This window comes from Camponotus floridanus, unplaced genomic scaffold, assembly GCF_003227725.1.
Source record: "Camponotus floridanus strain SB8 unplaced genomic scaffold, Cflo_v7.5 scaffold6, whole genome shotgun sequence".
In the NCBI taxonomy this organism is placed as follows: domain Eukaryota; kingdom Metazoa; phylum Arthropoda; class Insecta; order Hymenoptera; family Formicidae; genus Camponotus; species Camponotus floridanus.
In genome coordinates, this window is record NW_020229769.1 from 2,752,360 (window position 1) to 2,779,395 (window position 27,036).

Sequence of the window (27,036 nt, forward strand, 5' to 3'; positions counted from 1 at the left end):
CAAACAGGTTATTGGTCGGCTCAATATTAAGGAATATTAAAAGTGAAAATAATTAGAGATATAATTAAGATTAGAGTATTTATTGTTTATTTGGAAATATAATATGTAAATTATTCAATTAATTGTAATGATAATTATTGCGCGAGAAATGAAAGCCATATACAAACAAGATTCGAGATTAGAAAGAAAAAAAATTTTCAAACACGGGTGAAAAATGTAAAAGAGAAAATACAATATCCGAAGGAAGATGAAACGCTAGTAAAATTCACTCTGCGCAGGTCTCGCGATAAAATTAAATTGAAAATTCAGATCCATTCCAGTCGTGCTGAAAGAAGCGGATTAAGGTACAACGCGACTCGATGGTACGACCGATAGATTATTTCATGGAAGCACGTAATTCTCTTTGCTGAAAAAGGATCTAGCGCGTCAATTCTTGTTCGTTCCGTGAGAAATTCTCGCGAAAAAAGAGATTTATATAGCGCTTCCGATAACACGCTAGGTACGATAGTTAACGCGAGCTCGCGAAATGTCTATTAAGGTTATAGGACTCATAGCGAATGGAATCGAGATGTAATAGCGCGCGATACAACGATTTACAAGGTAAATTGCGCGCGAGCTATCATTTTTCATCCTTTCAACGTCTACAATTCCGAGAAATTACCGGAAGAAAGATTAGCCTCGATATTTTGCAATAAGAGAAACACTTCAAGAAGCTGATCAAATCTATTTTTACATTCGAATAGGTTCATTTGCATTTAAACAGGTCAACTTCGATGAATCGATCTAGATATAATCTGATAATAATTACTCGATAAGTAAGATACTTGAATATAATCGTGAAAAAAATTTATATCGGAATAAATTAAACATTTTTCTCTCGTGCTACTTTAGCGCTACTTTCTCTTTCCGATCAAAAACGAATAGATAATTGGCGAAGGATTAACATGTTATGTCTAGGATGGTAGCGTAAAGGAACAGTAATTATAGGTTTCTAGAACAATCACATCTAATCCGTTGGCAATCGCTATCGGCAATCGCCAGGGGAAGCAAAGAGCCCAATCCTCGATAATCCCAATGCAGCTGGGTATACCTTGATACCCGATTGCTTTAATGCCTCATTACATATGCGTATAACATCGGCGCACACTCGGTCCACCAGGATTAGATTTCGTTTAGGCAAATCGTGCTATTCTGTTCCAGTCTCTGATGACGTTGATCCTCCAAATACATTATAGCTTTTATCGGTGTACTCGCATCCGATCGATAATGCCGAAAATTCACGGCGATCAATTCATTAAGGATTATTCCGCGAGACGTATCCCAACTAACGTTGCGTCTGATCATACTCAGTCCTTAACTACTGAGACGAAGTTTTCGTGTAATATTCAGTCGGTGGGATGAAAATGGAAGCAAAGATAAATGCTGATTTCTATAGAAGGGAAATGTTTTCTCAACTTTTTAATTTTTAACTTATTAAAACTTATTATAATAAAATCTCAATTAAACTTTAGTTCAAATAAAATCTTATAAAACAGATAAAACAGTTATTAATTTTCTTTTTGTTTGATATGCATGGACTCGTGAAATGTTTAGTTCGCTTATATAAAATTAGAAGCAGTCTAACGCTGCGGCTGGCTATATTCAACCCTTAACTATTGAAACGAAGTTTCCGCGCGTCCTTCCATGAAATAAAATCTTGTAAAACAGGAGCATTAATTTTCTTTTTATTTGATATGCGCGAGGCCCTCGGAATGTTTAATTTGTTTGAAATAAAAACTCGAATGAAAACTAAACCAAAACCATGTCTTTATTATTTATACAACATCGTGATATTCCATGTTGATGTCAGAAGGGGAAACAATTTATACAAATATTAGAATTAATCAATAAGAATCGAGTGCCGAAGCAACATCACAGCAATAATACGTGAATATACATTAAGGGAAAGAGTTAAAAGCGAGGCTCATGCCGTATAAAAAAAACAAACAGTAAACAAATATTGTTGATTTGTTTGTTACTTGTCTTATAATTTATTTATGTGAATCGGCTATTAATTGCTATGATTAATTTGCTTACTGTTTATGTTTTATATGTATGTTATATGTTACATGCCTGAGAGATAAACATGATAGTATAATTGCAATATCAAAGTATTCTCCTCTTTCCTCGATTCCTGCTTTATATTTGTACTATTAAATTATTTTATTACTATTCTTGTGTGTATTACTATTATTAAAAATTCTACTAAAATATTACTATAAAAATTCTTGGCATTTTAATGATTTAAAAGTGTAAAAATTATTGATTTTCGTAAATGAAAACTTAATTTTAAATTGATTAAGAAAAATTCATAAATAAGAGCAGTATAGATTCTTCATTGAAACTTGCAAGAATTCTAAGGAAATTGATATATTTCATTAAACGTGGTATATACACATAGAGTTAAAAGCAGTCTAACACTATAGTATAGTTGACTCGCCGCGAAGCAAGTGAATTACAGGACCGGTTTGTTAGCTTATTCATGGTTAATTAATTGTCATTTAGATAATGGACATGTTTAAATAACAATCTCTGTATCTTGATTATTTGCATTCACTTGTCGAAATTCTTCTATTCTTTTATTATACAAACAATCACACAGACAAAGAGAGAAAAAATTTTAAGAAAGAGATGGAAAATTTATAAAAATCGTCTTTACAAATTAACTTGCTGGAACCAACCTTTCAAAATTTCCGGTTCGTATTCTGACATAAACAGTTGTGCTACTGATATTTTTCTCTCTAATATAAAATATACATTACATTTCTCGACATATTATAAATTAATCATTGAGATATCGAAATTTATAAAATTGAGATTATTTAATCGCCTCGACGAATAAAGTTTCTTGGATTTTCACGGCGATTATTGATCGAGCTCGCGCTCGAGCGATGAGAGCAAAAATTTGAAATTGCCTTCCATGGATTACCAGCATGGATGCGCGAAAGCACACGTGTAAACGAAGGAATAGGTAGATAGCAAACGACGCGCGATGCACGGTTCGATATGGTGCATACTATATCTCACCGATGCAATTTCGAGTAGGGATTTCGAATCCTTCCTCGCTGTGTGTTCTACCTTTTTCTCTCATTTCCGTCCATATTTACCTTGACTCGTAGCTTTGAACGTCACGTTTCCCCTATGTGAGAATCGCGAAGACCGAGAAGCCGCGGCAAGTGAATAGAGTAGCGCTGGATCCAATATCTCCTTTTTACCTTCGCTCTTCGTTTTCTTTCCATTCGCTTTTCCTCTGCGCACCATTTCCACGCATAATAAAATGTTGCTGTTACAGAATGTCGAGAGCGCGTGCAGATAAAGTGATCCGGTGCGAGCCGAGCGTTTCACGCGGCGCTAAATCACCTCGCGTCAACCCCCCCAATTCGCCCGCATTCATAAATAAAGCCGCCGCGTATCGCACCATTCGCCGGCGAACTCGGCTGCGAAGGATGGAGGATGGAATCAAAAGCCGGAGTTACGACGTCGGGGCGGCTGTATCAATTCCATTTGCGCGGAAACGCGGAGAGATTCAGTTCCCGTCCAATCCGTCGCGTTAAAATTCACTTTCGGCCTGTTGCTGCCGCTGCGAGAGAACGAGCTTTGTTGCGATCGCTTGACACATTCGCGTGATGTGATAAATTATTAGTGAAATTAGCGTGGTCTTTAGATATTTACAAGAGTTTTATACGTAAATGGATAAAAGCACGAGTCGGAAAATTAGCAAAGCTCTCACGCCAGAGATACTACAGCTCTCGCTGTAGAAATCGTCGAAAAGCACGCGGCAAGTCTGTCTCGTTGGATTCTTCAACAACACTGTTTCGCGATGAACGCCGCCTTCTTGACACGAATAATCGCGATGCAAATGAGAAGGGTAATGTTCCCTCGACAAAAGGGAGCGAAAGGAACGCGACATTCTAGCGGAGTAATTTAAATACTAATTTCCATGATAGAACACACGTTTCAATGTTACCGGATTAATAAAGGAGATTCTACCCCTCACTGTGCTCGAATTACTGAAAGTTCCGATGAAACTTGAAATTGCGCAACCCGGGTGATCCGAATAAATAGAAGTTGCCGGCTCGGATTAAGCGCCGTATAATACACAGCGATGCCGTGAACGACGACGGGGGGGTATTACCTGCGTATGCATACATGACCAGACAGAAAAGGAAAGGAATTAAGTTTGCACAAAGGGATAAAACCCGCTTAATCCCGCTCAATGGATCCGAGAGATTATCCAGGTAACGAAGAAACCTGCCTTCCTCTCGCCGCGGAAAAATATGCGCCAATTTTCCGCACTCTCGTTTCGACCAAAATCATTCATAAATCAGAGACTCGCGAAATGCATCTCTTTTGCTAAAAACAATAACGCGCGTGTTATTTTTCGAGAGAATTCGTCGCGCGATTCTTTCGAAACTGAGCATGTTGAATAAATGAAATGTATTATAGTTTGCGGAATGACCGCGAGGCAAACTCGGAAATTCGAGCTGCGAAAGAATTGTTTGAAGCGCACTGATGTAAATCTATCAAGCTGGAGAATATCGCGTTTCTTACGCTAACAATGCGGAGAGAAAGTCTAGCTAATAGGGTAAACTCGCGTTCGCACGACGCACGCTCGTTCAGAATTTCGGATAATTAACGAGGCCGCGTTTCGCCATTAATTGGCCCGGGAGACTTTCACGAAAATTAATCCGCCCCGAGGCACACAATACACCCTTCGGCGTGCAGCGGAATTTCAAAAGCAAAAGCGATTTGCAAGCGCTCGCAGCAAATTTTGTTCGATTGGCAACACATGTGCTCTTGTTTTGAACATTTGGCGATTTACCCGCCTTATTAAATCGCGAGCGAACAATTGTTGATTTATCTTTTTTCTTTTATTTTTTCCATTTTTATTCGATCGTACGATCATACGAGCTTCGATGCAATTCACAACAACAGTAATATTTTTGGACAAGCAGGAATCGGCGCAATGCTCGACGGCGACGAAAACAAAGCGAAATATTCAAAAGTGATATCGTGTTGTGACAAAATACGCGAACTAAACGGAATTTACATCTATAAGAGCAACTAAATTCATTTTGCAGAGGTAGGCATAATAGTTGTATTTCTTCATCGTTAGCGATATTTATGAGAATAACGCGAACGCAATCTACGCGGTGTCCTTACTTTTATTGCGTGCAAAGCATTTACAGATACCGTTCATTAGAGGGAGTGCCTTGATCGAGTGGGCTGAAAGGAAAGTAATGACGTTCCGGTAGAGGCTATCGGTAACATGGAACAAGGTCGTTAAGACCGCGTCTCGAGGATCCATCGATCTTCCGGAGTCTCGTCTCCGACTGTCAGTTTCAGGTTGCGCGTTTGGACAGACAACGTCGGCATGTCATTTAGGGATCAGAGTCAGAAGTGACGAGAGGGAAAGAACAAGGAGTATAGTAATTTTTCAAAGAAAGAAAAATTTGCGAATTTCTCGGAAAAAGAAAAAGAATTACTCGCGAATCGCATGCAGTTGATACTTTTATATTCTTTTCTTGAAAAATTTCCCGTATGCACTTTCATACTTAATCCATTTTAACATCTTCATTTCTCGACGAATTAACATCTGATTTTTCTATAAAATTTGATCATTTGGCTGATGGAGCGCTAGCGAAATTTTTGTAATATCTACAAAAAGAGATCATAAAATTCATTTAAATTTCTTTCGGAAGGATTATTTTCAATAAAGTACAATAGCTATTTGTCATTCTGGTAGAACTGAGTCTCTCTTTGGCGTGAAATAAGCACGACTTCTATTCTCTCAACAGAACTGGGAACGAGCCAGAAATTATCACGATGCTTTGATCTTGTACTGACGCGCGAATACTCTCCATTACCCTTTAAGACTTTAAGACATTTGAAAGTTCTATCATTAAGCATACAGCGAAAGACTTTTACGTTCGTTTCCACGTTAACGCACGATCTCAATGCATCTCATTTTCACATCTAATGTCGTTCTTTTATTTCTTTAAAATGGAGAAGAAGAGTGAACAAAAACTAAAATAAAATTATAATAAAAATAAAAATGTGAAAAATAGAAAATGTAAATATATTCAAAATGTTGAATCATCGCATTTGAATGTTTATTGCCAATAATTCTCTGGAAATGAAGACTAAAATAGAATAATTATATTATAATGATAAGTAATAATTAATTAATAATATATTTTACTGGTAATATATTAATTAATAACTAACATTATTTATACACAAAATATATAATAAATTCATAATATATAATAAATACATATTAATTACGCATTTTCGCATAAATCCTCAAATGCTACATAGAAAATATAAATATATATGAAATTTGCGAAAACAATGGTAATTATTCGAGAAAAATCGATAACTTTGGTTCTCTCGAATTTCATGTTACATGAGATCAATATAATTTATTGACGATTATAAAGAAAGGATAATGATGCGAGAGAAATATTCTTCTCCATTCTTGTAACGACAAGAAATAAATTCATAACGTTATACGAATATATAATCTCAATGTCGAAGATACTATCTCTTGATACGGCCACTTCGCTTGCGCGGAAACGTTCCAAAGAGGACATCGTCCGTATGTAACTTTACATCCACACCGAGGAACCCTATTCTCGCAGATCCCAATGCCTGGACACGGTTCGACGAACCCGGTTGAAAAATAATCGAAAAGGGGTGAATCGGTTGGATCGCGGCCAAGGGTGTCCTCTCGCCCCTTTGATCGCTCCATCGACCGAATCAGACTGCTGTATATATTATCAATATCGGTCTCCGCCGGTCTGTCCTCGTTCCGGGTTGTTCGCCATCCCGGATCGAATCTCGAGGCGCGAGCCGCGCGAGAGAAGCGGGAATAAGTTAAATTGCGCCATTCCGAGAAGCGTTCGAAGCGGGCATGGGCCGTCGGTCATGGGCTGGAAGCCCATTTCCGATAGAAACCACCCCTCTTCCTTGTCAGTCAAGCGAGGTGAAGCCAGCCAGCTCGGCGTCCCCGTTATATCCATTTTCGGCCAATTCCGGATTGCGCCCGTTCGTATCCGTTCGCGGGGATTCCACCTGAATCACAAGCCCAGCCCGGGAGATATCTGGGATTGATTACCTCGCAGGTATATATCGGGGATAGATCGACGATCCCGGAACGGCAACTTCCCTGAAACGACGACTGTTGTACGGAAAAAGTTTAGGTCGCTGCAGTGAACTCCGCACTGCGGATCCTTGGAGCGCGTCGTGCATTAACATTTGAACAGCTGAAACGAAAAAGCGGCCAACTTCGGAAATTTGATACAGGAGAGGCAAAGAAATTTACCTTATTAAATTTACATTTAAAGTTCAATCGATTAAATTCAATTGAAAGTTTTATATACATTAGAAATTATTTATACTATGATTTATAATATACACACGGAGGATGGTATTATGATGGAGTTTATCTTTGGTATTTTAAATTTAAGGGAGATTACACAATTTTAAGATAATGCTAATCAAAATTCTTTGGTTAGCAAACTCTTTATACGAGAGAATAGCTTTATCTTAATATAAATCATAAAATATGATCCATACAAAAGGTGAACGCACGGTGGTTGCAGATATATTCATAAACGCAGTCGTTCAATGTAATCTGAAGAAACGCATTCCTCCTTATTGGTTTCATTGCTCTTTGCTTGCTCGATTGAATATCGATAATTGAATATTTAATGTGGATAGAAATTGGTATTCGGAGACAGTTTGACGTTTTATTTCTTGATGTACATTCTTCGTTCCTTAAATCCATATTTATGGATTCACGTAATGCGCGGATGCGAACACGAAATTTCGTAATAATATCGCGAAATTTAGCAATAATATCTTTACATCATATTTAGAGAACCATTATATCATACAACTTTGTTGAAATCGTTTTCATAATCTAAACATAATTATATTCTACATAATTTTGCTCTTGTTTTATATATTTTCCAGTATCTATGTTGCACTTGAAACTGAATCTTCAAAAGGAAATACGATGTCCTTTGCGTAGCAAAATTGTCAAAAATTTTTTGATGAACATTTGCCATCAAAAAGTTGACAAAAATCGTCTATATTTTGCAGTTTTTCCAAGTGGAAATACATCGTATCTCGCGAAATTATATTTCATCACCTACCTATTCAGTATAACAAGCACGTATCAGCCATCTCTTTCGAAATGCCTTATAAATTTTTTTATTTTGCATACATTAGCGCCAGCACGGTGCAAAAAAAGGCAATAATTAAAATGTGCACCTGAAAATTATTTGTTAGTAAAATTATTGTAAGATTATTAGGATCTTTTATATTTTGTTTAGAAGTAAAAAACGTTAATTAATCTGCTATTAATTAACAATTATAATACAAATATAAAATTATTTGTAATATCATTTGTTATCTGTTTTCATTTTTTCAAGATTTTAAACAATATCTTTCGCTACTATTATATTTTTAACGATATATTAATTTCGGCGATTTTTTTCATCCAATTTTTTCGTCGCAGTTGAATGACCCGTTCACATGAATGTGTAACATCGAGATATGTCGTTATAAAATTGTAACGCTATCTTAGTTTTCCGTTTCACTGCGTCACTATTGATCTGCGACCCGTGCAACAATTGCATCGCGGATACGTCACAATATCGCTATATTAACAAATCGCAATACAATAGTTTTTTCATCGAAAAGATGAAAAAGAATGGGAATCATACGAGAGAGAGAGTTCCTCTCTTTTCATTCGTTTTAATTAATTGATAACTATGTGCCCTTTGGCGTGATGAAAAATTGCTTGTATAATTGCTCTAATCGGCATAATTAATTCGATAAAACGAAAAGAATGAAAAGTACTTTCAAACGAAGCAGAAAATACATTTCTAATAATAAATAAAAATAAAAGAATATTACTTTGAGTTATAATTCGACTGTAAAAAAGTTAATTATTTTCTTTTTCACAAAGTTTTCCTTTACATTTGTAATACATTTATTCGTTATATACAGCGAAGCCACATGATCGTCGAAATTTGATTATATCAACTTTAATCAGCGAAAACGACCGCAAAGATTAATACTCGAACATTTCAACGATATAATGGCGTACTATCATGTTTGCGAATTGGAAAATGGAATGGTTTCATGCGAAGCTCTCGATATTCAAATGATAATTGATTGAAATTGGAAACGTTTATATACACCGTGTATAATATCACATCATGTATGCATGATTAGCTTATATAGAATTAACTTTAATGCGAATGATCATGTGAAATATTACGCAATTTATATAATATAAGTACTGTCTAAAATTTAAAAAGTACAGATACTATAAAGAACGCGATTAAAATTCTTATAAATATATCACATTGAGTTGTGTCACTCGAGATGATAAATTGTAATAAAAACAATTGTATATTGGTTGCAGCGAAGCTGGACGGCGTGAAAACATACATGAGGATGAGGAGAGTACCGAACCATTTGCAGGTGAAAGTTATCAAATGGTTTGATTACCTGTGGCTGACGCAGAAATGTTCCGACGAGGAGAAAGCAGTGAGTTGTCTTCCAGGTAAGCTTTGCTTGTACTATCTAATATTTAAATAATAAGAAATAAAACATTTAATTTTCCACGTAAAAGAATTTAAAAAATAAAAGATATAAATAGAAAATTAAAAAAAAAATAAAAAGATATATCTAGAGCGAATTATTTCATTATCTGAAGCATTTCGTAGAAAATGTGCACATACATTTTTAGTTACAAGAAATTTATACAAGATAAATAATGTAATTTTACGCGATAAATAATGTAATTAACGCGAAATTTATTTTTATAAGAATCATTTATTTCTCGTCTTTAACTTCTAATTATCTTTATTAATGTGCAATATAGCACAAATGTTGGCGCAAATTTATTTTTATAAGCGTGAGATATATGAAAATCTGGCTCGCAGCGTCAAATTATATAATTTTACGATATTTATATAAGTCAGTTTATAAAACGTATGCAGGTGGTTGAGTTAAGCTTTGCGCTATTCTGTCAGGAGGATATAACTCAACAAACGTGTAATTAATGCAGCCTCATGCATCTCAAATTCTCCAGAAAGACTTTGCATTTTTAACTTTAAATTTATTAGTTAAATAACGGGGATTCTACACGAGGCGAATGTTTACGGAGAGCAAACGAAATGATATTGCTGCCCTTCGACGGTGTTGGCATATATAATTTCACGGAAAACATTTGATCTCGCAACTGCTGGCAGGATCTGTAAACTAAAATGCGAACAAACCGACGCGTAAGCAGACTACCATATACGGTTGCCAACATCGGTTGCCCTTTAATGCAACCGCATGAGAGTAAACGACAAATTTTCGCCAAGTTGTTTCGCAACCAGACGCAAATAAAAATGTGTGCTCTAAGAGTTTGCGGCTTATTGAAAAATTAATATTATAATTCTTGCATTAAATTTTACTCTTGGTAGTTTGACAAAAAATTTGCGTGACCATAATTTGCATAATTAATACGTAAATTCTTTATCTAATATGTTGAATACATTGTAACTTGAATGTTATGATGTACGTGATTGTTACAAAAATGCGTGTGAGCGTTTATTTTTATAACAGATAAATTTATTTATTGTTCAATATGCTCGTATTTTCATTGATGCATATTAATATGTGTACTAAAGTGTAACTATTTTTATTTATATGCACGCTTTATTTATTCTTCGTAAACTTTATGAATTGTTTTTTTATTGCCTCTGTAAAACTCGAATACATTTCTAAGCCGACTGTTAAAGATAGCTCGTCGATTATTGAAGAGAAACGATACTACTGTTAGAAATTTACTACTAAAATGCTAATAAAGTGTAATAATAATTTTACTGCTCGTGATGTACTATAAGACAGACTGTATGCAACATAAAATATACGCAGTGTGTACAGAAGCGAATAAACTAGAAGGAACGGGAAGGACTTACCGGGCTACACATAAGAGGACTTACGGTGAAATTTATTACATCAGATATATAGTACTTAACGCAAAGTCAAACTCCCACCAAGAAGAAAATTGTCAGTTTCTTTCTAAGCTTTTGTTCAAAAATATTTTACTTTTGAGAAAAGCTCTCAAAAATATTTTACTTTTGAGAAAAAAAACGTCGACTATTTTTTCCTATTGCCATAAGCAATTTTTCCCATATTAAGTATAGGTCAAGATATTTTCAATCATTCTTTTATCATAATTCTACCTACAATGGAAAAAAATCATGATAAAGTAAATGGATGAAATTATATTAAGTACTTTTTTACGAATTCTTTTATTTCAACAAGAAAAAAATATGTTTCATGCTGTTCTTTCATCCAACTGTTTATCACAACTATTATAGTATGCAAGAAATTTACTTTTCAATTCACATTCACCACTTTATTCAATGATAGAGAATCGATATTTAGAGAGGTAGTTAACATAACACAGTTTGGAACGTAGAATGTTAAAAAGGGAATAAATTGTTGAAAAGGAATGTTATTATTTCACCGCGATGCGCTTTTCGAATGCGTTTCTATGGCGAGTGCAAGAAACGAGCGTGAGGACAACATTCTGAAAACCGTTTCGTATCGTTGAACGACGCAATAAACCTGCTATAAGACGCGAGTTGTAAAGTCTCCAAGTGTAATGTACAGCATAACCGAGAGTTGAAGTTTGAATATTAGTGTGAGATGAAAAATAGTAGGCTATTCCAGCGCAAAGATTCTCATACATATATCGTTTGAGATGCGACTAAAAACGTAAACTAATAACGACTCAAAAATACTATCGGAAACTAATAACGGCAAACATTTCCGCAAAATATCGACATTTCTTAGCGAACAATTAATGTGAAATTTTTAATCCTTTTCGTTAAATTACTTGCTAATTTCAAATTACTTACATTTTTTTATAAAGTTTTTAAGTTCTTTAAAATAAGTGAAGGATAATAAATTTTTATTTTAACAATAAGTCCTGCTAGTAATTATCAAAGCAGCCTATAGCACGCATGATAACAGGCGATACGCGTACATTTTTGTGCGACGATAATAATCGGATTACATCGACGTAGAGACGAGCAATTAGGCTACATTAAGCGTTAATAACGGAGCGTTATTGATCGCTCAACGACAAAATTACACGAGCAAAAAATGTCACGTGTTCCGATACTTACAATACGTTATGCTTGCGTAATCACAATTAGCGTTAATTTTCGGAATCTAGCGCTAATTTTGTATTAGTGCACCAACGCTAGAAATAGCATAGGGTGCACTTGTATAATCGACGTGCTTCTAGGTTAACTACCAATTTCCGAGGCACACGTTGTTACTAATTGTTGTTACTAATTATATCAACAACAATGGTAACAATACTAAATTTTACTTGTGTTAATCAAAGATTCATGTAGCAAATAATTTGATAGTCAATATATATCTTATTTTACGCTGTCATTAACTCCCACGAGGGTGTATAATTATTAATAATCGATACTTATTACAATAGGTAGTTAATCAGGTATATTCATTTATTAATTGCATTTTCAATCGAACACATATTGGTATGTAGTATTGTGATACAAGACTCATGTTAAAATAGATATTAAAATTTCACTTTTATAAAGAAAAAACTATATATGTAATCTCCAAAATATTTTTAGAGATTATACATATAGTTTTTTCTTTATAAAACTGAATATATATATAGTTTTTTCACTATAAATATTTCATTCCGAAATAATAGTTACATATAGAATTATGACAAATATATATCATAAAATAAAAATCGTACAATCAATGTTTATAACAGATTTTTCTTTAGTTCATGATCATTTGCCATAATTTCAATCTGTTGAAAAATGTTGTTTGCATAAATCGATGAAATATTTCATAAAAAGTTATTTGATGATATTATTGACGTGTTTTAAGTCGACGTATTTTCCAAACACTCGAGATAAAATCTTGGCGAATGTTTATCTCCACGTCTCACAGCTCTGTAAACGATTTACGACAGTTCGACATTTTTACTATCCATTATTCCTGCTGAAAAACATTTTCTTTTTCTTCAACAAGTATACGAGATTGTAAAATGTGTACTTTCTAATTGCAACAAGTTTTTTTTTGGATCCTCATATCTTGCAGACAATAAGTTCAACGAAGTGTCTCCGGCTAATGAGACTCTGCCTTTAAAAAAAACACATACACCTCCGTTCGTAGAATAGTTTTACGCTTCACTTAAAAACTTTAGGTTAAAGTTGTCGTGTAACTTAGCGCAACGAAAACAATCTTTTAACGCTTTGCAACTTCCACCGATGTTGTGACTCTACAAATTGTCCCGCATAGAATTTTTATTATTTTTATATAATTCTTTCACATAATTTTTATTTTTAAAAAAATTTTAAATATCAAATTAAAAAAATTAAAGGAAAAGGGAAAATGAAAATATAAGGGTAAACTATATCGTGTAATTTTTAAATCCAATTAAATTATTATTAAATTAAAAATAAATTAAAAATAAATACACATTTTTTAAATTAGAAATAAATACACATATTTTTTCTATTATATTTTGTATATTGTATTCTTAGCACATTTGGCGTTAAAAAACCAAAATTGCTTTTTTCTTAAGTTTTTAACACTCTTTTCTCATCGCGTATTAATTCTCATTTCCCTCGTGCATTGCAGATAAGCTGAAGGCAGAAATCGCGATAAACGTACACCTGGATACGCTGAGGAGGGTCGAAATTTTCCAGAACACGGAGGCTGGCTTCCTGTGCGAGCTGGTGCTGCGACTACGGCCCGTTCTCTTCTCACCCGGCGACTACATCTGCCGCAAAGGTAAGATCTCGGGTCATAGTTCTTTCGAGAGGCTCTACTTCCTCTCGAAAGAGGAGAGTACTTGGGTGGTAGGTCGAATGTTTTATGCAAACTCTCCTTATACTCCACTTTAGAGAGAACGAGAATTAACACCATAAATTAGAATTTAGATAAAAAATGCGCCTCGGTTAAAGCAACGCGTCGCCCTCGCCTATTCCCATTTACGTTCCTTTGAGGACACGAATCTTATTGTTAGATAGCTTGATCTTTTTTCACCTCGCGCGCTCGATCTCTCCCTCTGAATTCAATGTGTTTTGCTTACGAAACGTAGTCTTGGAAATATACCAAACGATGTACTGGGTATGAAAAATGATTGTTCGTTCTCCCTCGTTTTCTCTCCCTCTTTGTCTCCCTTTTTTATATCGTCCCCATTACTAATAGCGGAAATCCACCAAGGGTGGATGAATATTTTTCCTCTATAATCGAAAAAGTGACTGTCGTCGTTCGGTATCAATATGAGAGAAAGACAGGTCTACTTCAGTATAATCTAATGTTGTATGAAGAATCAGTTTCTGACGACGCTGCCATGTTCAATATTTTTTTCAACGCTCTCTGGAATTTTATTTCTTTTAAACACAATAGCATTGAATATATTGTTACAAAATCGGGCACTTCATTCATCAATTTATGTTTCTATTTGTCATAATCATAAAAGTGTGCGACTCTTCTTTATTAATTTAAACCTTTTAATATTGCGAAAGAAGTTTTTTTATTTACATCTGTCTTGTGAAACAATTTACGATTATTTAATCAATATTTATGTTCAGGAAGCAATTATTTTTAATAACAAGAAATCTGTTTAGAACAGAATTTGTTTCGAAAAATATAACACAGTTACATCCCTGAATATATTTATGGCTCATAATAAAAACACTCGTACATAAAAGCGCGAGCTTGTTATTTTTTAGTATTTTCCTTGGTACACAATACTTAATATTCACTCTTGAAACACAAATAATCACGCGAATAATTTTAATTTACCAAATATCGAAAACCGAACCATTCTTTGTCTTTCGTTCACTTTATTTTCTCGCGACGGGAATTTTTTTATCGCTAACAAAACGACTATAGCATATATTCGCGAATGCAACGGTTATTCCTTCCAATGAGCAATATCTTCCCTCTGATGGGTGACTTCACTCCTTGCGTATCCTTGTCATATCGTGTCGCACGATTATGGTCGGAATTATGACTTACCGTTACTACTTGTCTGACAACCGGCGGCAGTTCTTTTTTCTCTCTCCTTTTCTCTATCTATTTCTCTCGTCTCTGTCTCGAGAGTTTAAGTTAAAATCAATTTCTCTCTCTAATAGTTGATTAATTTTAACTTATTATTTTTCTCTTACGACTTATTATTTTTCTTTTTTAATCTTGAAAAGAAACAATGGTTGGATTATGCGCGTACGTTGAAATCTTAATAAGCTCTTATATTATAGCTATTATTCCATTTTTTCTTCTTGTTCTTGCAAGAGAAATATGTCACGGTTAACAGTAGGTAGTCATATCGGTGAAATAATAGCATTATTATTATATAATAGACAGACATACATCAGCTCTCGTCATATACCTCGAAATACATCAACGGTTACTCAGATCAATGAGACTGAGGGCTGATTATTTTTTTATACATTCATAAAAAAATGTTGCATGAATAAAAAGGATTTCATGTCAAGTGCATTCACAAAACTTTTTTTTTAAATGAAAAAAGATATTGTTCTTTATATATATATATATATATATATATATATATATATATATATATATTAGTTTCATTATCAAGAGTTTCAAAAATATCAACTGCCTTGAATAAATTAAATTGGAATAAAAAGCCGTCGAAGAATATTATAAAGAAATAATTAATGTTTGGACTTTTGCATTTTGCATGATTGCAGGTGAGGTGGGAAAGGAGATGTACATAGTGAATAGGGGCCGACTGCAGGTGGTAGCCGACAACGGGAAGACGGTGCTCGCCACCCTAAAGGCGGGTTCCTACTTCGGGGAGATCAGCATTCTCAATATGGGGACTGCAGGTAAAGAGTGCGGTAAATATTCCAAACGGACCAGGGGCCCGTGAGCTGTCCCCCTTCGTTTTTCACGATCACGATTTCACGTTTCACGTTCTTACCACTCTGTGAGAGGGCAAGCCGTCGAGCCGGTATGAGCCGATCTAAAAACGATCTCTCTAGCAATTTTTCACTATCTCTCTTTTTCTCGCAGACTTGTCCCACTTGTCGATCTTCACCTTAATCGCGATCGACGTTCGTGCAACGACAGCCGCACGGTATAAATCTTGTACGAAAAAAAATATGTGCTATATATCAGTAGTTTACAATAGAGTTAATTTTTAACGCTTACGTTAGAAAAAGAAATAGATAAAAAGATGATTTAAGAAAAAACTGAAACGGATTTTAAAAAATTATGTAACGGGATTGTAATAACAATGAAAGTAAAAATAATTGAAGGAAATATTTAAAATGGATCTTTTTAATAAGCAATATGTCGATATATACTTCGCAAATATATCTTATTATTGTATCACTTGTAATCGAGAACGATGTATTATTTCTTGTTATCTACAGGAATTTCGATATAGTATGATTATCTCTGCTTTTTAACATAATTTTTAATTTCATTATTAATTTTCGATAGAAAATGCGCGGAATAAATATATTATATTATTAAAAGAATTTATTCTGAAATATTTCTCACTTTTGGATATTTTCAAAATCAAACGTAATCTTTGAAACTTGAATTTAGATTTATATATAGATATAAATAAGTCATTAGAAAATTAATTGAGTTCTATTCTTTCTATTTGTAGGAGCATAATAATATTTTCTCATAAAGAGAGAAGAGCTTTCTCTAATTTAATTGTGATTGACGTTACATTATCTATCTACCGTGAACGATTTTGCTGCTCGTACACGATACTTTCCCATTATCGCTGGATCTGTTGTAGTATATATCGGGTCCTAAATTTACCGTAAATTTAGTGTGAAATCTAGTTATTTGAGAGAGTCGGGTTCCTTTCATATGCATTATTCAAGTGTAAAATGAAAATCAAATAATCGCTTTTTAAATATGAAAAAAAGAAGACAAAATTGTTTCTTTTTCTAATAAAAATATGATAAATAAATTCAAAAAATATCAAGACAAACGAGTTTTAGTTCCATTAAACGTTTCGCTGTTGCATAGTTATATCAACCGGAGAACAATCAGTGTCGACTAACGCAAGCCCAAATAATTATTCGCATTCGCCGCATGCACGTTGACAAAAAAGAGAAAATCAAGGAAGAAAAATATTCTCCTTCCGCTTATATTCCCTAACACAATTTAATAAACGTGATAAAAGAGTCGGCTCCCAAAGCACCGTTTCAATCACTCGTGCATCTTTCGGGACTTTGTCCCTGGCGAGAGTGAAAAGAGAATTGGCAATGCAAAGTATCGCTCCAATTTCTCTGCATCGACAATCCTATTGTCTCTGTCTATCAGGATGAAGCCGTCAACACGCGCACGTCGTGTGGGATCGATAGCAGTCTCATTCTTGTTTTTGAGGATCGACTCTCTCTTTCTCTCTCTTTGTCTCGTTCTCGAATGACTCCTAAAATGAAAAAAATAAGCGCCCAATGGATCGTCAACGTGTATAAAGAGTCGCCTCGGAAACGGCACGAACTTTATATTCTTCTATCTAGAACTCCTTCCAGAAAACTCTTTCTTCCAACGAACGTTTTATACATCATGCAGAAACTTTGGATTAATAAGAATCGTACTTTAGCTCCATCTAAATGATCTTAATCCACTTTAAATTGAATTCTCTTTTCGTATATTTCCAGAGCGCGCGATCTTCGCGTTATTGAATTAAAAAAAGCTTGATCCTTCATGATATTCTGTTTTTTTAAATAGTTGATAAAGAATTTCCCTTGTTTATGCCAGCGGCAATCCTAGCTTATTTTCTCGGTAAACACAAGCTCAATTACTCGGTATATTGTATCTACGAAAATGAGGCAATATTAGCGAAAGTATAAAAAGTTGTTCATACCCCGTTACTTGTAGATAACAAGGTATCCATTGTTCCGAGATATTTCCATAAATTCCGCAGGCGTTTCAGCTACGCTAGCATATCAATCGTATTTGAATTTCGCTCATGCTTGCATCAAGCCAAAGTTTTTATACGCTCTGCTTATCCAGTAAACAGTAACGTTAATTGAATTACGCAAACACAGTAGCGGCGGTGTAGGTCGTTGCGAGATCGTCGGCGCATCTCGAATAAGGCCCGTGACACGTATTGCCCTTTAGTCTCCACCCTTTCAATCTTTCTCACGGCTACTGTACTTCATTTTATTTTTTTTACGAGATCGACCGGAACGACCGACCGAATTGACACACGTTATAAAATATCAAGTAGCGTTTTTTTTTTTATCGCGATCACCACGACACTTGCGTTTACCGAAAAAAAAAATAAGGGAATAAAAAAAATAAAAGATCGCACAATCATTCGATGACGCATCGGAATTTTCGTTTTGTTTATTCGAAAATACGTATACGATGCGATCAATCGAATGAAACAACAGACGGGGAGTTAGATTCTCGCGAGGCGTACCGGTCGATAAAATTTTGATGAAAAATATATATATATATATATTTTTAGCCATTCTCGTGTGCACGCGCGCGCGCTCACATACACATACATAATTTCTATTTCGCTTTCGTAGTTCTATTATTAGAAGAGATGGCTTAGAACTCTGGATCAATTCAGATTTTAGTCGCGTCCTTTTCAGCATCATGTCTTTGACTCTCACAATCGGTGCTGCCACGTCACGCTGGGATTGTCACATGTTTTATATTATACCATTTGCATATTTATTAATTGTTACGTCTATCTTTAATAATTGAAGAATGGCATTTGTAAAGAAGAGCTCAGACTCGCGTTTGCTTATAAATCAATAGTGCCAAAATATTTTGCATTATTTGCAGCTAATATTGATGATTGTTTTTAGCTCTAGTGTAAATAGGCTTTGATCGCCCAAAAATTATTACTGTGCACGATCATTGTTTACAAATGCTTTCTACGAACATTTTCATTTTCATGCGATATATTATCATATTCATTGCACTGTTCACGTATTTTTCTCACAGTTTGTCACCATTATTCTACCTGACTTAGGCTATTATTGATGATTGTAATTTACTGTGCTGGTTTCGTACGGATATATTAACCTGCATTCGGATCCGCCAATTATATTATCACACATATTTATATATATTTATATATACATATGTATACACATACAATTTGATTATGATAGTTTCTGGCATCCTTTATCTTAAGTTAACTCTTGAAACACCAGATATATAACTTTGATTATCTTGATCTATCTACGAAGGGAGATAGTCTATTTCGTTATTTTATATTCATTTAGTACATATTTAAGTACATGTATAAAGAGAGTGAATGTTATCTGTGAAAAACATAAAATAGACTATCTCTTTTCAACAATATATATTCTTTATCGATATACGTATACGTTATAGTCATATATATAGTATTGCAACCTATTGACATTGTGGTATAACAAGCATAATTTACAATGCATCTTGCAATGCAAATTGGTAAGAAGAGATCATTGTCAAAAAAGGTACAAGGAATATCTGGATATGCATTTATTATTAAAATGTATGATACATCGTGATGATATGAGGTAAAACTTGCATATCGTCCGCTTACACGTATTTTCTTCAAAATATATAGTCAAAATTTATTTGACTTTTTATAAAAACGTAAAATTATCAATTAATCATAACAGCAAATCAACGAATAATAATCGTTAAATTATCTTGGTAAAATATTAATATTAATCGAATACAATAGGCATACAAATATGTTAAGGACATCAAAAAAATTTTATCTGGTTTACGCGTTTAAAAATTTGAGAAAGTATAACTGTAAAATATAAAATACTTTTATTTTATACTTATAAATCATTATATACAGATATATTTATATTTAAAAACCCGAGAATGTATATCGGACTAGCAGAAAAGAGTATTTCAATAATAAATAATTCAAATACTTTAGAAATATGGGAGCAAAATTTGTATTCTCTCAATTTTTTGTTCGAATTAACGATTCTAAGCGCGTTACGATATATTTGACTGAAAGCGGGTAAAACGAGCTTTGTTGCATTCGAGACGTGAAAACTTTCTGAATAATATATGACGCAAGTTGTGGAAGAGCTATTTATAATTCCCTTCGTGATAGAGAGAAACGCATGCCGCATACTACAATTATAGCAAAGATACATGTACAAATACGAGAGCATAATTTTCAATCAACGGTAGAGTACTCCGTCGCCTTAGCTTAATTATTACAATTTGTATTACGACTCAGGTGCATTCGTAGCATACTAATGAAGCGAGACTTCCAAACGTAACATTTATCTAACGGTTAAATCTTCCTTGGAAATATATATAAAGTTTATCCGGCTTGAATTATCGTCGTTTTAGACGTCTATCTGAAGCAATTACCTCGCTCTTTGTTCGTTAATTACGCGTTCTTTTATACGTTGGTATATAAAATATCGTTGACATCAATTAAAGTCGCAAATGATGGCTCGGTATATTATATTGGGCAAACTAGTTTATTAGCGTAGTTTTTGAACGTTTAGTTTTTCCCGCCTAGAAACAAAGGCTCAAAAATGCCAGCTGCATTTGAATCCGCGAAAAAATGCGCAAAAAAATATCGGATAAATACCGTGCAGACCATGTAGCAATTAATTCGTACTTGCCATTATCATTCATCAATTTATCAGCGGACAAACACCGGACGATTAAATTAATTTCTGCCTCTGTTAAAAAGCCGGAAATACGAGCGAACGATATAACTCGATTAACATAGATTTATCGAATCAGAACGCAGCTTTTATAGATGTAGGGCGATATAAAATAGATTTTTCAATCAAAAAAAAAAAGTATCGGCGTGCAATCGGAACCACGTGCATCTCCGGATCGATCGAGTTAGGCGAGCGAGGTGACATAGTGAGTCTGTAAATGCGACGAACGATCGACACAAATCGATCACGTGCGCGGTTACATAAGAAAGCTTGATGCATCCCGATAACCAATAAATGGCTACATCGACGCAGGTAACCGGCGAACAGCCAGCGTGCGGTCGGTCGGCTACTCGGACCTCTTCGTCCTTAGTAAGAAGGATATGTGGGACGTGCTCAAGGAGTATCCGGCTGCCAGGGTACGTCTAGAAGCTATCGCTGTCAAGAGATTGGAGAAGTACAAGAGAGCCCCTCTGGAGAAAGGTGAGTCGAACCTGTCTTGTCTCTGCTCGTGCGCATCAAGTATATACAAAACAGTTATCATATTTCTCCTTAATAGCAAAGGAGAAGACATCCTTTATAATGTTCGGTTGGAACAACTTTCAAAATTCTTGCAAGAGAAATTGAAAAAGCCTTTCGAAACTATATCTTCAATAAAATACAAGCTTTTTACTCATCAAAGATAATTGAAAGAAGGCAAATTTATTAAATTTTTTTTGCGTCAAATTAGCTGATTAAGAGAGTTTTTCCAACTCTCGAAATCTATGTCACTTGGGAGAAATACTCGAAGAATAGAAACGCTCTAAAATTTCTTTATAATTTTATTCATTGCTAATCTTATTATTAGGTATGATTCGCGAGTGAATTGAAAATTGCTCGTGCGAGTTTATAATGCTTGGTTGGAACAGCTTTCGAAATTCTTGCGAGAGAAATTGAAAAAGCCTTTCGAAACTATATCTTCAATAAAATTCAAGCTTTTTAGTCATCAAAGATAATTGAAAGAAGGCAAATTTATTAAATCTTTTTGCGTCAAATTAGCTGAGAGTTTTTCCAACTCTTGAAATCTATGTCATTTGCGAGATATACTCGAAGAATAGAAATGCTCTAAAATTTCTTTATAATTTTATTCATTGCTATTATTTTATTATTAGATACGATTCACGAGTGAATTGAAGATTGCTCGTGCAAGTTTATAATGCTCAGTTGGAACAGCTTTCGAAATTCTTGCAAGAGAAATTGAAAAATAAGCCTTTCGAAACTATATCTTCAATAAAATTCAAGCTTTTTACTCATAAAAGATAATTGAAAGAAGGCAAATTTATTAAATTTTTTTACGTCAAATTAGCTGATGAAGACATTGTTCCAACTCTCGAAATCTCACTTGCGAGAAATACTCGAAGAATAGGAACGCTCTAAAATTTCTTTATAATTTTATTCATTCCTATTATCTTATTATTAGATATGATTCACGAGTGAATTGAAAATTGCTCGTGCGATTTAAGTTTGCACGTAGGAAACGTATCGCGTCGGAAATACGTTGAAAACTCCTTTTCAATTTACTTGTCTTCAGAGTCTTCACGTACGAAACAGATTCGAATTCGACAGCAAACGTGTCGCGCCTTGCGAGCTGCTTGACGCGCGACCGAAACACCGCGGATGCCTGAAACTTTCCTCGTTATCGTCGTTAAAATAGCTAGACGTGCGGAAGTTTACGTGCCCTCGGTATAAGGCAAGTTCTTCAGGGCGCGGATGCCGTTCGGAGAACTTTGAACCTTTCCATCAAGATACGCTCTCGTCGCTGGCGCATTAACGAATGAACCGACGTGGAACACTCGATTGTAGTTTCGGGCGTGTATAATGATAGCAGTTAAAGATGTCTTCGAGACGGATACGTTGTAGCCTCGCGTGACGTTTCAAGATAGCTGAACTAGTAGATTTGACATCCTTGTAGATCTGAGCCGCTATCGCGAAATTCCTATCCGTATTCCTTCACTTGGATTCGATACAACGAATCAACCTACATTCCGATAAAAAGTATTTTATTTGTAGCATCAAATTTTATTCCAACTGAATTTTCCGTCTTCTCGAGAGAATCAATCCTTAAAAAATATTTTTCGATCTTTGGCGCTTTTCGATAAAAATGACATCATAGGGTTTAAGTAACTTTCACGAGTCTTTTATCTGTTGATTAACTTTGGCTTGAGTTTTATTGATAGAGATGGAATTAATTCTTTGTTAACTTTTATCCGGTCAAGATTAATTTTCTCATCTTTCACGAATTATTTTTATATCATTTTTATATCATGAGATATGACATTAAGGATTAATGAGAAAGAGCAGTTTTTTTCATTTTCTTTCTTTATCTCTTTCGGATTTTGTGATGCGACTATGGTGAAAAACAGGCACGCGCCTAAAAGAGATACACCATGGGTTGACTGCCTCGAGGGCTATATGCTATCAACATCTCCCTTTCATCGCTCGTCTTTTATTTTCAAAAAACCGTCGTCCGAAACATTCTTTTCGACCTCTATTTTTGCTGAAAAATTGCTCGTGGCTTTTCCTCTTCTCCCCTTTCTTCGGCAAACGCAATGATCATATAACGTAAATGGGGTTTCACATATGAAAAGTCTTTTTGAAGGCTTCTCTTCTATAGAATATTTTCGAAAAATAAATACCATTTGAACGAAAGAAGTTAACAGTAACAAAATGTCGTCACGTGAAGAAATGTCAATGGAAATAATTTTTAACTTTCCATCTTTTTCATTGAGGATTAAAACGGTTAGGTAAAAACGGCGTTGCAACGACCTATCGTGCAACTACTATCGTTTACATTTTCTACAAAGGGAAACAATTTCCTTTATTTTTTTCTCAACCTTCCTGCCAGGTTAAAAACTCGGCTTCATTCATAAAGAGAATAATTTTATTTTTCTCTTCCAAAGCTGCAAGGGATAAGCGACTGTATTAATGTTTTGCCGCAGTTCTCTGTAATGGTGCCTCGTGCTCGAAAGTTTGGTGCGTAACACAGCGAACTTCGCCACCTAGCACCGCAGGGTGAGCAAAGGGTGGCGGCTTTTGCCCGCGCGCGCGCGCGCGTCGTAGTTTCCGGATTAATTAATTAAATTCCTCGGCTCTCTCCGTCCTCCTATTACCAACACGCGCTCGCGAAAATCTTTTGAACGATTCGCAACGAAATCGCGTCTTCACCCTCGCTGAGCACTTTCAATGCTACGTGATCGTCGATATTCCCACGCTAATGTCTTTGAAGATTTTCGGTCGTTGAACTTCAGTGGAGCGTTTGAAAGATATATTCCAAAGCATGGAACTTTTAATGGACACTTAACGCTGTATTCCTCGATATGAACGAGCGCTCTTTTCGATTTTAACGTGAAGTTGTGAGACGAAGAACTCTATCTGTCATTAGTTTTCAAGTACCATTTATTTCTGAAAATGTTCTCTAGAAGTAATAATGAAAAAAAGATGTCGATATAAAGCATCGCGAGTTATTAATATTAAGTTTTTCTTCTCAAGAATTATAATAAATTATAATTCTCTATATATTATATCTCTATGAATCTATATATCTCTATGAATTATAATTCTCTATATATAAATGATTTTTTATCTGGAAAAATCACACTACCTTTTTATTTATTTTTTCCATACGTTCAATTGTTTAATACAGAGAGCATGGTGGATGAATGCGAGGTGGAAATTATACGATCGTGCTTAACGCATAAATGCAACAATGGGCAAATATTTCTATCTCGATATCGCTACCTCGAAATTTATTCGTCCGCCTGCGAAATGTTTTCGCGATCTAATTCCTCGCACATGTAAAAATGCGAAGAATGAACAGAGTCGGAGGGTACTCAGCGGCGAAAGTCAATGCCGCATTGATGGAGATAAATAGCTGCGGGAGTCCCAGCAATTCTTTTCTTCCGGGCGTCTCGTTGATCCGACATACGCGGAAACGATGGTCAGAATATATACCGCAATACGACGGATCAACCCTGGCCTATGGCTCATGCGAGGTTGAAAGCCCTCCAGCCCTCTTCCTATTTTCTAGTAAAAAATGTGCGGATATACACAGACGCGTCCCGGCAATATATGTCATTCACTCAGAAGAAATATTAGAAGATGAAAATAGAGGAAAATATCCGGTATCATGCATTCGCAAATTAAAATGAGATCTCTTTTTAAATATGAAAACGAAAAAAGAGAAGCAGCGATCAAAGAGAAACGATCGAAATATTAAAAGATATATAAATCTAAAAAAAAAATAAGACTCAATCATTTTAGATAGACATTATTTTTTCATATGTACTTATTTTTTTTATTCATCCGTTTTTTTCTTGGTTTGTAAGGATAATAATAAAAATAAGCTTAATATAATTTTGAAACGTCGTATTTTAAAAGCTATAAAGGCAGAGGTGAATAAAATGCGATAACTGCAAGTATCTCCTTGAGAGGTTTCGTTTCTTTGGAAAGCGCAATCGCCAGTCCATCGTAGCATTTTCCGATAATCCGCTTACAGAATGCGTTGCAGAAACTTATTTCGTTTGTAAACTCCCCTCTCAAGCTCCATTCATCACTATCAGAACGATGGACTTTCACTCGGTGTTCATCCCGCGCATCGCGCAGCCAATGTACTTTAACGTCGGTCGGGATGACGTATGAGAAATTAGGTCGCTGTAATAAGTGTAATGCGTAGCGTGAGTTACGGCGGTGAGTTATAGGGATGAAAAAAGAAATTGCACGCGTATGCGATGCCAAGAGCGAGATACGACGACTTATTGATCCGTCGTTGGTATCGAAGTGCAATGCACTCTAATAGACTTGAAAATTAAAAAGAGACGCATCACCGCGCATTAATGTCACCGGTTCTTAAAAGTGGACGCGATATTTTCGCGCAAAGATCGAACTCTTTCGAAATAAAAGCTACGATTTTAAAAGTCACGAATATATTTGCGCAAATGTATATACCTTGCAATAACTTGCATACTTGAATTTTTAACTTAATTTTTAACTTAATTAATTACGAAGAGTCGCACACTCATGACATTCCTCGTGCGTCATCGAAATAATAATTTTTTTCGATTCTGCCACATCTATTATAGATCCGCGATTTACTTTGTTTGTCGTGATATTTAAAGGTCACTTTAATTACAAGGATTTTTATTTTAACTGACCCAAACCCACACAAGCCTTCATAATGATAATCGTTAACTGGCTACACTCAGCAGCCAATACCATGCATTCATCATATTATTGAACTTCGATGACTCGTCAAATAATATATAAATATCTTTCTTTCGCTATTTTCACGTCATTTATTATTTTACAATAGATGAGTACAATTTTGCATAAACGAATAGGAAGTATTATACGATCGAAACGTAATAATAATCTGAAATTTCTTGACGTTTAATGCGATTCGCAGAGCAGCAACTAGCTGTAACTAGTCGAAGAATTACACATTTCGATCATCGAAGAATCGCGTCAAAGCAGAATAACGTACCATTGATGTCACTGAATACTGTCGGTGCGTCGATTAAATGTCAACACGCCCCAAAAGCGGAAATTCGAGAGCACGTATAGATCGTATCGAGCGCGATGCACGTAAACACGATGCATGGATAACTCGCAATGTGAATGAGTGATATCCCAAATAAATGGCCAGCTCCTCGTTATTTCCCTGTATTTTGAAAATTCCGCCGGTTGAGCTTTTTACGTGGTGGTTTCATTTTCATCAAGATGGGTTTAAAAAATGATAGCGAATAATATCGAAGCGCCAAAGTTCTCTTGCGCACTATCAGAAAGATTGTAGCGATTTTTAAAATTAAAGTTTCGTTTGCATAAAAACGGATCTTATCGAAGACGAAACTTGGAGTCTAAATAAAACGAATATATGTATATTACTGTTTTAATATTATTAGAAATTAATATTTGCGAATATATTAATTCTCTTGTTAATTTTTCTTATGCAAAGTGAGTCACCAGAGGGAGGAGCGGAATAAATTAAAAAATATCTTCCACGAATTTAAATATTCCTTTTAATGAAATTGCATATATTTCCGCGTTTCTTATCTTGCAGACAATTTACCCTATAATAAAGAATGACGTTTCTTAAGTAGTTTATCTCTTTTGATAACTTTTGCAACAAATATCTAAATATCTAAATCTTTTCAATCAGTTTGAATCTCCTTTTTTCCTGCAGATTTGAAAAGCAGGGCATGATGTGTTGCAGAAACACATCGATTAA

General features: G+C 34.9%; 1 protein-coding gene across 8 annotated transcripts in view; it reads left to right on the plus strand.

The window, feature by feature from the left end:
• The window catches only part of LOC105259444 (cyclic nucleotide-gated cation channel alpha-3), a 154,536-nt gene that overhangs the window by 123,858 nt on the left and 3,642 nt on the right, over window positions 1-27,036 (plus strand). For 6 of the 8 annotated variants that reach the window (XM_011271376.2, XM_020030045.2, XM_011271379.2 and 3 more), the window contains 4 exons: window positions 9,482-9,622; window positions 13,756-13,908; window positions 15,840-15,989; window positions 21,090-21,257. In XM_011271376.2, the coding sequence (XP_011269678.1) occupies window positions 9,482-9,622; window positions 13,756-13,908; window positions 15,840-15,989; window positions 21,090-21,257 (612 nt within the window). The remainder of the gene's footprint in view (window positions 1-9,481; window positions 9,623-13,755; window positions 13,909-15,839; window positions 15,990-21,089; window positions 21,258-27,036) is intronic. The other 2 variants (XM_011271381.2, XM_011271380.2) reach the window with 2 other exon arrangements.